At 42.9% G+C, this 12057-nt stretch overlaps 1 protein-coding gene across 5 annotated transcripts in view; it reads right to left on the bottom strand.

Moving 5' to 3' along the window:
- The window catches only part of LOC116065368 (trinucleotide repeat-containing gene 6A protein), a 38869-nt gene that overhangs the window by 5126 nt on the left and 21686 nt on the right, over positions 1–12057 (bottom strand). For 4 of the 5 annotated variants that reach the window (XM_031320842.2, XM_035996599.1, XM_031320844.2 and 1 more), the window contains 16 exons: positions 8744–8929; positions 8366–8532; positions 8043–8120; positions 7635–7802; positions 6528–6683; positions 5270–5389; positions 4855–4992; positions 4535–4618; positions 4230–4401; positions 3882–4022; positions 3233–3403; positions 3011–3151; positions 2256–2363; positions 1859–2089; positions 1467–1537; positions 20–159 (listed from right to left, as the gene is read on the bottom strand). In XM_031320842.2, the coding sequence (XP_031176702.1) occupies positions 20–159; positions 1467–1537; positions 1859–2089; positions 2256–2363; positions 3011–3151; positions 3233–3403; positions 3882–4022; positions 4230–4401; positions 4535–4618; positions 4855–4992; positions 5270–5389; positions 6528–6683; positions 7635–7802; positions 8043–8120; positions 8366–8532; positions 8744–8929 (2272 nt within the window). The remainder of the gene's footprint in view (positions 1–19; positions 160–1466; positions 1538–1858; positions 2090–2255; positions 2364–3010; positions 3152–3232; positions 3404–3881; positions 4023–4229; positions 4402–4534; positions 4619–4854; positions 4993–5269; positions 5390–6527; positions 6684–7634; positions 7803–8042; positions 8121–8365; positions 8533–8743; positions 8930–12057) is intronic. The other variant, XM_031320845.2, reaches the window with a different exon arrangement.

The raw sequence follows: 12057 nt of genomic DNA, 5'->3' as shown, positions 1-12057 counted from the left end.
ATGTGCCAGATGTCCTTACATGTGCAGGCTCTTCTGGGCCTTCGTGGCCTCATCCTTGGAGCTGTAGCATACCACGGCGTTACCGTGTGGCAGGTTGAGGTGGAATGTGATCAGAGGGCCGTGCTGCATGCACAAGGTCCTCAGGGTAGAGCCGTCAATCTGTGAGACAGACCAAAACAAACACACAGACGGGGAAAACCGGGACAGTTGTTAAGCAACTGCTGACAGATATCGTTTTATTCTCAACTGCAACGCAGACGTGTTTTGAATTCACTAACGCTGTGATTCACGCCTCTGACTGGCTTCTTCTCCATGACAAGGGCTGCCTATGCTCATGGGTATTGTAGTATTCTGAGCCATCCGCCACGACAAAATAACAGACAAAACATGATTTCTCACAAAGTTGAAACAATTAAATCTGGAGCCCATAACATTAACTTATATGGCCACTACATTATCTAGGAGAGTCCCATGTTTCTATGTTAAGTAACATTCAGTGCGTTTACATGCAGTTTAAGAAAACAATTCTATTTGGGTTAGCAATACCCCAATTTCTCAAACGCCCGGTTAAAATCAGAGTTCTCATAACCCAGTTAACAGACCTAGAGAACTCCTTCAGTAACCGGGGTATTCCTCCATGTATACACCTTAACCGGAGTATGGTTGGGTTAAGTGTCTGCTCATGCTCCAACTGCCCCTCCACTCTCCCCTGGAGTGGTTTTTGAACCGGAAATAATCCTTCAGAGCTGTGAATCGTAGTCGTTGCTATGACACCATACAACAAAACAGCGTTGGCCGAATCACCGGGGCCATCGGCAGCAAATAGCCTGGGGTCCATCTGTTTTACTCCCCGCCGGGGCAGCAACGGACAACGGGAGATGGCTTAACCGAATGTCCATCTCCGGGGCTGTCAACGCTGTGTCTCAGCAAAAAAGTGGAGGGACCGAGCTAGCTAGCTAGTTAGCTAACGAAGTTAGTTTGCTAATTCCACCCTACACTGGTTAGATATAATGAGCCAAACAAGTTGTCAGTCATCTGGGGAGAGCACTGTGCTTTCCTATCCTGTGAGAAGAGTGTGTGAATGAAACATGAAGTTGTTAAATTTTACTAATTTAGTGGCCTGTCGTGTAATTTTGACATAGGTCAACCAGAAGAAAAAGACAGTTTTGCGTTGGCAGAGTGCCACCTACTGTACCAAAGGTAGAGTTACTCCTGTCATTTTCCCATTCTTCCCCGCTCATGTATACAGGGAGAACTGGCATAACCCGGTTATTCACCAGTTGTTACTGCTGTGCATGTAAATGCAATGACTGAGGATACGGTTTAAAGTAAAACATTTAAATGGGAATACAGAATAAGGATAAACACCGCCAGAACCAGTGTCCCCTCCCACTTTGCAAGTCTATATAGGATGACAATAAAACAAAAACACGGATTAAATGTTACATTTAAGTACATGCGAGTACCTGAGGTGTGAGATTTTTCAGAACAAGCCATTGGGTTCTCCCTGAGCTGCTGCTGTCACTCCAACTGGAACCTGCCAAAACAAATGGAAGGGTAAAGGTTAGAAGTGTCCTCAAGCCATACAAATATGAAATAATTGTCAGTTACAGTTCTTACATATCCCACTCATGTTCACCTACCACATGTAATGTGTTTGAATGTATACTTAGTGAGTTATTGACCAAAATGAGTTTGCCTTTATTGTAGTTCACCCATACAGAAGAGTTCATGATTAGTTATTTGTGACACAAAAATGTTGACAGAAATTTCCCTTTTCTGCCATTGATGGTTTCTTCCTCCACACAGCCACTTATAACGTATAGTATAGTATATGTGTGTCTTTCTCTGCTCTCACCAGGTGTGTATCTGGATTCAGAGGAGCCCCACCCCCCCAGCCTGAGGGCAGAGCTGTCCCAACCGGATGGGGCAGCACTGGGCTTCTGGCTGGTGAGGCCAGGTGGTGGTCTGGATGGGGCTGCCACAGACAGCGCCTTGGGAGGCAGGGGGACCTTCCACAGCTCATGGGCCAGGGAGGAGTTGGACACAGAACCGCCGCCAGGAGACCACTTTGACTCATTGGGTCTGGCTGCAAGGAGAGACGAGAGCAAAGTGAAACATTTTTTTTTTGCATATAGACAAAAGTGTCTAACTTCCTAACTGATCTCTCAAATTTTGGATTCTACTAACAGATTGTTTTTTTTTTTTTCTATCCAACGTTGTTAAAGATTGTATGGCTCAAAGATGGAGCATACCTGAAGTGCTTTGTGCTGTACTGGTGAGGGAACCGCTGTGGCTGGAGGCACGAATGGATGACCAGGCACTGTTAGAAGGCATCGTGGTGTTTAGTGATGAGGATGGCCCTAGAAAACAGAGAGAGAAGGGTTAGGGTTAGCATTTGATCATATCTGCTCATCAAACATGAATCCTTTCAAATATCTTATTAAAATCTATTCAGGTTTAGCTTTCCATATTTTTTGTAACAAAAATAAATAACTTGATATTTAGGTACTAAAACTCAACTCAGCTCATTTTGTTGGCTCAGAAGGCTAATCTAAATCATGGACCACATAATGTTGACCACCTGAACCTACAACTGGATGAGATACATGTAGCATAACAGATGTAATGTGGACTAAAATTATGTTAATCTGAACCATTACTACAGGTGTGGCTTACAATTCCATTTAAAAACTAGAGACAAAAATCACCGTCTTTATTAATACAAGCTAATGAGGCTCACAAAAAGACAGCCATCTTCATGGTAGGGTGGTACTTCTTTCTCTAAGAAACCATATATGATCTGGCTTAAAATTGCTAAAATCTGTCGGTTTCAAACCGTAAAACAGACAGTTGTTTTAAACGAAGCCCAGACTTCCTAAAGGTTTTACACACTGTTCATTGCTAATAAAGAGATAAAAGATTGGATAGGAGATATAAAAATTTAAAATGGAACTCAAAACAACTAGCAATCCTAGTTTGTGTTTGTCTGGCCGTGTGTGTGAGCTACCGTTGTTCCTGTCCCTGAGGTGGTCTGTGTCACGGACGGTGTTGATGGAGAGGTTGTTGATGACACTGCCGGGGGTCACATAAGGGTCAGTCTCAGGGTCAATGTTGGGGTAACCTTTCCAAGGCTCCCCGGGCCGGAACTCTACAGACAGACAGACAGACAGCGATTAGCAGTTTTCAATGCAAACATTTTCTTTGTTTGTGCATGTGAAAGCTTGTGTACCTGGGGGCCAGGTGACAGTGTTTCCATGGGGCGGGGGGGAGTTGGCACGGGGCGGCCAGCCATCACCCACCGAGCCCATTGATTGGCCGGGGGGACTCAGGGGAGATGGGCCAGGAGAGAGGAAGTCATAGAAGGGAGAGTCTTCCAGACGCAGCCCAGACGACATAGCACCTGTGGGACAAACACACACAAACTTAAGGATACAATCGCACAGACTAAAATGTATTGGTTTGGTTCTTCACCATGGTCCCATCATTTAAATCAAAAGTTTTAGTCATCATATATTTTAATAAGCGCATTTTAATAAAACAAACTTTTTTTTTTAAATAAATTTGTAATGAGCTGACAAATTAAACAGCAACTGTTTTTTCATACATTTACTGCATGGCTGATGTTTAACTGAAACAAATGTATTGCAATCTGTTCAATACTGTGAATTAATTCATTTTTCCCCGTTTCAGCGTTTGTCCAATTACACTGAGATTTTAGGGCAACTTTGTTTGTGGTAGTCCGTACCCCAAAAGTGCATGACCTCCTCTCCTAGATAGATAATCACTTAACAACTCTGAGGGCACTTTTAATATCAACAGCCCAATCTGATGCTACAGCATGTACTGTCACAAACAAACAAAGAAAGGTTATTCTGTACCAGTTTTGCTGTTCTGCTCCAGAGGGTCAGTAGCCCAAAGTTTTTTCAGTCTGGACTGGGGCGGCTCTTTGTAGCTCACAGCTCCGCCACCACTACAACCACCACCCATGTCCAGGGGTACATTCAGGTTAGAGTTCAAGCCTGATGAGAGGGATGAAGGAAGAGAAGAAATTCAGTCACTCTAAATTCATGAAGATAGTCAATAGAAATAGTCAAAACTAAAAAGGTAATTCACATATTTAATCTTACAGGCAAATATCCACAGCTAAATGTATAGTCTTTAAAATGTGGGGGAATATACGGATTTACATTTTTTTTTTTTTTAAACTCTAATAGCAGCTAACGTACTTAAAGGGAAGTTGAAGGATCCGAGAGCAGCAGCATCCTTCTGCATCTCAGGGGTATTGTGGGACAAGTAGTTGTCCAGGTACGGTTTGTGGGGTGGGGCATGTTTCAGCAGGGAGGGGTCCAGGTGCCGTGGCAGCGGCATCATTGATGGAGACGAACCAATAGGACGTGTCTAAGGACAGGAGGTAGGAGGTTAGAGAAACCAATCAATGTGGCAGCACCATGGAGACACTTCTATTTCATGAACTAAAAACTTAAATTTTGGGTGTAATGAAGCAGGATTCAGAGGATTTTTAAACACACACCTGTTCAGTCGGTCGTCCCACAGGCATGGCTCTCTGGCTCTGAGCCTTCTGCTGTTGTTGCTGCTGCTGCTGGAGGAGAAGACGCTGCAGACAGACAAGAAGAAAAATGTAAATAAAAGCAATTTTCTGATATTTTTGTATTTCTGAGATTAGAGTTTTGCAAAACATTTACTGCATACTGCTGTATACTTCAAATACATTTGTAGGCAGATTGACAGAGTTAGTTGCCAGTCTGATATTGTACAAGGTTTACCACTATATGTATTTGAGTGCAGATAAAACATGTATGTGTGTTCAATTGCATGTTCCCATCACTCTACCTGTAACTGGTTGATCTGGTTAAGCTGTGACAGCTGGTTGAGCTGGGAGAGTTGGTTGAGTACAGCCACCTGCTGAGGGCCAAACAGAGGGTTCAGACCTCCGTTACCTCCTGGGTACTTCAACAGGGATGGAGGCACCTGAACACAAACAAGATTTTGGTTTTAGTTTATATCAGGTCGTTCACATTTTCCTATGAATTATAGGTCACAAATCAAACAATGGATGAGCGTGGGAGGAAAAAAAGGGCGGGTAGAATCATTGATCAAATTGAGTAAAAAGTTGATGGTTTTTGGTGGAAAATGTAGCTCCTCAACTCTTACACCCATAACAACATTACAACATAGTAAGCAGTGGATGCAATGGCACCTGAATGAAATGAAGAATCAACAACAGTGTTGTATGTGTGTGTTTTACCTGAGAGGGCAGAATGGGTGGAGGCACTTGGTTACGGAGGTTGGGTTGGGGGGGGACCTGGGACTGGGGGCCGCCTCGGCCCTGTGCTACACTGCTGCCGCCCATCATAGGGTTTACATTCTGAGCAGGGAAGACACAAACACACACAAACAAATGGTCAAACAACTTGCAACAACCTAAAAAATTTGGCTTTGTAATAATGTCATGGGACAGGACAGAGACCATCATAAACACTCTTAGTGTCTTTGTGATCTTAGGCTTATAAAAGGAAACTCACTGGCAAAAACTACGCCAATATAAAAAGCGTTTTTAACTAACGTACTTTCAGAGCTAATATGTTATAAAAGAATTTTAGAATCTGTCCCCTACTGTGCATTTAGAGATGTATCTGGTGGAGCGGCAATTCCGCTGAGCTCCGTTAATCAGCATAAGTGACGAGTGAATTTTAAATCCTTAATTACAAACCCATTTGCCATCTCTTTTCCATCGATCTGACACCTGATAGGTGATGCTTCTTTTGGACACCAGTGGGGATAGCTAAAAGGAGCTACATTAGGTCAGCCCCACAGAATACTGGGGACTAAGTTACAGCAGCTAACATTAACGACCGAGTTTCCCTGGTGCGGAACCTCGCCGCCAACATGACTAATAAACTACATTGATTACATGTACAATAGTCACTAAAGGAGGAAGAGGAAGAAATAGCTAAACATTTGACTAGCCGATCAACAGAGCAGGAGAGGGAGAGAGAGAAGCCATCGCTAAAGTAACCGCTAAAATAGCTAACAGAACGAGAAAGTTGCTAAAAAAGAAGGAGAGCGCTATGGGTGCTTGGCACAGAACTAGTGTAGGCTTAAAAGTAACTAGGATAATTAGCAGCTCTATCAGCAACACAGAGGCGTCCGTAACTAGAAATGAGGCAATACGCTTACTGCAGCACATCAGCCAAGCAGGAGGCAGGACAGCCAAGCCGTTGTAGCCAGTTTCATGATTATGGTGGAAGCATAGTGTTGCAGCAGCTGCTCTGCAAATGGTCCGTGTATGCATACGTTATGTCCAATTACATTCAATGCAGTTGAGTGGATCAGCGATCGAGTAACCACGATTGGACGATATGAAAATAGAAGCGATCGCCCAAGCCTAGTAACCTGCTAGAATACTATAGTGTTTCACATAACATGAATTTCTTATTGTTACTATCTTAGGGTCTGAGGCTCAAGACTTAATGACAACATCCTCTTCATCCTATCACACTCACCTGTCGAGCGCCCCCAGGACTAGAGTGGGCAGGAGACAGCCCAGAGTCGAGACAGGGGATAGGCTGAGCGGAATTGGAAGGGGGAAAGCTCATGCTTTGACTGGAGGAGAGCTCATCAGAAGCTGGGTTATTGTAAGCAGAGGGGGAAACTGACAGCTGCAGAAGCAAGGCCAGGTACAGAGCAGATGGATGGCAAGCACAGAGGGACAGGAAGCACACCAGCAGCCACAAAAGTGCAGAGAGAGAAGGAGAAAAGAAGGAAAAGAGTTAATTTTGCAGAAGAGACGCGGAAGGAAAGAGCAAGTGATGCGAGGACAGAGGAAACAACAGGGGAGAGAGTGTGGGAACACATGATAGAATACGAGTAAAATAAGATGAGTGGGAGAGAAGTAAGCGATGGGGAGAAAGGAAGGGGTTGAAAAAGAGAAGGTGGCACCAGAAGATAGAAGTCAGAAAGATAGAAACAAAGATAAGAGACAAGCAGCGTTAAGTGAAGAAGGAAAAGAAGTAAAGCCAAACAAACCCATAGCTTTGTATATAACCACGCAAGGGAGTTTATCAGTATTGCAAAATTACAAATCACTTGCAAAACGACTCATTGTTATTGCAATCAAGCATTTAAGTGTGCATTAATTATTTGCATTATAATTATAAATTAATTTAATTGGCTTTTGTTGCTCATAAGTGACACAGCCTAACCAATAATTCATAATGATGAGATACAACATCATGCAAACAGCAAGGATCAAATGAAACATCCCTTTTAATAGTCCACACATCAAATGCAGTGTGTTAGAACAGCCACTGTGGGGCACAACAGGGCTGAGAGAGCACTACCCAGGCAGATTTAAAGCAGATGACACAAGAGACTCTTCCACTCCACACCTACTACCTCATGATCACCACAATGGCTTGACCAAACCTTTATCTAGTAATGCCTTGGCACAGTAGTGTGTGTATAATAACCATGCATTAAGTGCCGGTGCTGTATTTCGGCTTGGTAAAACGCGGTTGCTGACTTTCTGTATTCTCAAGATGTGTTGCTGTGATCTGTTCTTTACTTGCCCCCCCCCCATAGTATACCAGGGAAACGTTTTTTCAGCATACCTTGTCATAGTAAGGGCTGCGATCCATGGCAGACTCCTTGTGAAGCTGGTGTCGAGAGCCTGGGTTCTTGCCCATTACTCCATTATAGTCTCCCATACTGCCCATGTCCATACGCTTGTCCTGCACCATCCCTGCTCCTGTCTTCATGGAGTCGTCAGGAGAGTCTCGCTGCAAGGGGAAAGATGAGAAAATGGGATTATACAGCATAAATATTGCATTTATTCATCATTAGTGAATAAAGTATTAAAACATGAAAAACTAAACTGTGAAGAAAATGCGAATGAATCACATCGCTGCACATGAACAAAGTTGGCTGGCTGAACTGTATGGCTGCTACACAACCATTTAAAGATACTGGATTTTAAAGTGAAAGAGAGCAACAGCAAAACAATGAGAAACAGTACTTACAGAGAAGTTCATGCTGTTGAACTGGTTGATGAAGGGTTTCATCCAGGGTTCATCCTGTTTGTTGACTGGTTTGGTTATCTGAAACATAGCAGACAGAACAATTATTAACTGGAGACACTTGTAGTATTAGCAGAGTTGCCTTTTAAGTGCTTCTGCAGGAAAAAAAAAAAATCCTTGCAGAAAAACGTTTCTAATCTGTTGAAAACACAAGTGGCTAAATAACTCCAAAAGTTAACCCATGATGTGCTTTGCTTTAATGTCAGGTGAGAGCAGGGATCAATGTTTTCATGCTGAACAAATGCCCAAAGGCAAGGTGAACAAACCTTGTTGGAGCCTTTATGTTTGTAGTTCCAGGTGTTTTGGTCGTGGGACCTGTTGTCCTGTTGGCTGTTGCTCCACATGCCAATCTCCACCTCTTCTTCCTGGTCCCAGCTATTGCCCATGGCCGCCTCCTCACCACCCCATGTCTCCATGGGCTTGGGACCTGGAGCTACAAAGAAGGTAAAGACAAAGGAAGAAACTGAATACCAACAAGTGATTGTGTACAGTTATATTGTTCATTTAATGCACTTCCTCCACGAACGTTCTCTCTCCTGCCACTTTGCAAAAAAGTCAGAGTTCAAGGTCAGCCAGAACTTAAAGTTTCAACCTAAACATACTCTTCAGACACAGGTCTTTGTTGAATATTCATGTGCGCCTACCAGACTTGTGCTGGCTGCCCCATCCAGGCCCAGACTCTCTGTTATCCCTGCTGGGTTCTTCCCAGGTGGTGCTGGCTTCCATGGGCTTCCCCCAGGCAGACGTCCCGTTGTCCACTTTCACAGGTGGGGCGGGGGTAGGTTCCCAGGTTGAGGACTCCTTCTTCTGGGGGTAAGTCTCACCCCAAACTAGAGGAAAAAAGCGAGGTACACATTAGAATGAGGATATACTTTCTGTGGTGTTGTCTTGAACCAATTGTGTTTTTTTGCATTAATTTAATCTTAAAACAATGATGATTATAATAATGTCATTATTTTAAGACTCAAACAAATTCGAAGCTCTAAAGCTAAAAAGTACACACAGAAAGGAGAGCTAAAAACATTTATTTATCAACACTCTCCGTTCCTTTACATTTGCTCTTTATCTTTGGCCACAAAGAGACATTTTAGAGAGATGCATTAAGTCACCATGGTCACTCTCTCTGTAAACACAACATTCAGCCTGCAGAAACAATATGACAACATTCCCATTGACCTATTCCACTGCATGTCCTCACAAAATTATCTTGTAAATGTGTCTAACCCTATTTGTTTATTTTCGTACCGGTATCACAGCTCTCCCCATTTGGAGTAGGGATGCAACGATTATAAATTTTGTTGGTACGATTAGTCTGAAAAATAATCACGGTTTCACGATTATCACATTAATTTCACTGCTAATGTATGAAATTACATGAACACTTTAGATTTTAATGTGTTATTTATTGCTGCCTTTTGAAACAGAAATAACACGGTAACAGTTTTGAAAATGATTATATGATCAATCATCAACCTTTTTATTTAAATTCATCTGAAAAGATTAGAGACTAGAGGTGAATCAGTCACACCAAAAACAAAGACAGTGCTGTCCTTAAGAAGAAGTTGGCCCTTTTTGGGCTAGAAACGGCCCTACTAGCTGGTGTCTAAAGTTGAAGGAGCTGCTAGACAAGATGCACCTGTCACAGGGAGATGCGCAGCATGTTGCCAAGGAATATATGTGGAGAGATCTCTTTGCAGCCTTATATCCCATAGGAGATAAAGAGGAGTAACTAAGCAACGTTAAGTGGTAACGTCAGTGACATGATTGAGCTGTTGCAGAGTTTTGCCTCGTACGACTACGAACGTACTGCTATTGTCAGCTCGCTCACTGTAAATGCAAACGTCGGCTTCTGACTTGTTAGCTGTTAACTGTAACGTTACCGTTAACATTAAACAGGCTAACGTTAGCTAACTGGTAACGTTAACAAGCTAACAAACACTTAACGTTAAACAATAAAGTCGCTAGCAAGCTTATCAACTTGGGTTGAATTCCCTGTTGCAGCTGCAGCTGTTGTGAGTTCAGGGGCTGGCTCTGTGTTTTCCTGGTGTTTGCTAACTTCATGTTACATAAAAAAATTGCAGCAGTAAGTTATCCCACCACGGAGAGCGACTGTCACTCTGACAGTCAATACTTACGGTGATCTGACCGGCATCTGATTTCATGTGTGTAGCGCGTGAGCCCAAACACGAGCGTTTATGTTGTCAAGGAAGTTTAATAAGAACTGCACACACTGCTACACATAACTTAGTCAGTTATCACTCGGTGTAGGGGAGCCTTAATGATTAATTAACCGTAACGTTTTAAAGCGCGGTTAATAGTGAAATCGGTTAACCGCTGCATCCCTAATTTGGAGTAGCCATATCAGGCTTGTTTGGACACTTGCAGTTGGAGCGTTGGTGGTATCATGTGGAAAAAGTGACATCAATGCCCCTAATTTAAATATGTAGATGCGTACAATCTTTCTTAGGACGCTACCCACTATAATTTCGATATTTACAATGATGCTACAAGTTAACAGTTTCTCTCTGCAAGAATCAGAGAACCAAGCTCGGAGAGAGCCCTGCTCATTGCCCTGGGGAACCCCGCGTCAACTTGCTTATGTATGTGTTGTTTACTTTAACTCTTGTAGGTGAGTAGATGAGTGCACGGGACCCTATGTGCCCTCAAATGTGAGACTGTGTGTGTGCAAGTATGAGTTCAAAAGGCTCCCATTACAGCTGACCACCCAGACCTGCTACTTTCTCCCTCCACAGGAGGCGTTTGGGGAGATGCCAGGGATACCTCTTAAAAATAGGACAGATCACGGGGTGGCCTCAGGCTCCAGTGTCCCTCATGTGACTGGGCACACAAGTACTTGCACATAACACAAAGAAACATCCACACACAACTGAACAGACATGCAGAGGTAGATGCATATAACCAAATTGGCACATACATGCATGGTATAAAGCAGATGTACACATTTGCTATACACTCACACAAAACAGGGGTGCGTGTGCATTTGCACAGATGCAAACACACACCAACTGACAAGCTGTAACCCTAGCCTGCATCTATTGCTCTGCTTATGTAGGTGCATCAGTTGATCTAATAAAGGGGATGACAAACACAATATGTGTGCATATGTTTATTAAGGTGTCTGACAAGGTATGGATTTTAAGACTAAAAAATATATTCCTTCTAAGACAGAATCAACATTCAAGTCCAATGTTTTTAAAATTGTTTAAATATGTGTGTTTAGTTACACATCTATGAACATATCTATTGTATTGACCTCCTTTCACTCACATAATTTTCTCTCAAATTATTATATTAAAAAAAATCAACTAAAATGAATCAAAATCAGTAGCTGGCTAATCTGCCCCACCCTTCACAGCCATCCACTTTGCTGCTCCAGTTAGCTCGCTAGACAGCAACCCTGAATAACCCCAACCACCCTTTCCTCTTCTCCCCTTCTCAGCCCACTTTTACAGAATAGCTGCCTTACTCGTTTTAGTTTTCTCATCTTGGACCCATTCCTATTACTAGGTCACCAGACCTCCTCCTCTACCACTCATGGTCGCTCTCTTATTCTCAAACCCAACAAAAGCCAGTTTTTCTACAGCAAGCAGAATTGGCGGATGAGAGAGAAAGGGAGGAGGAAAAAAAGGCGAATGAGAGAAGAGAAAAATCGATGCTCTTAGCATTCCAAAGGGATGACTCAACCGGCTTTACAAAAAGCCCTCAACATAGACAACACCGTAGGGAGATGGGGGAGAATGGCTGTACGTGTTTGTTTTCTCTCAATGTTTCTGTACAAATTGTGTATGCTTTTGAATACATTTGTGAATGTGTGTGCATCCACACTCTTTGCATTTATACTGTCTAAATCCTTTTAAGACCTTATTTCATCCATTTCATTTCAAAGAGTGTGGGAGGGACTTGCATCTTTTTATCCATTCAAGGCTTACAGACTGCA

Source organism: Sander lucioperca, chromosome 21, assembly GCF_008315115.2.
Source record: "Sander lucioperca isolate FBNREF2018 chromosome 21, SLUC_FBN_1.2, whole genome shotgun sequence".
Taxonomy (NCBI): Eukaryota; Metazoa; Chordata; class Actinopteri; order Perciformes; family Percidae; genus Sander; species Sander lucioperca.
This window is presented reverse-complemented; position numbering and strand designations above follow the sequence as displayed.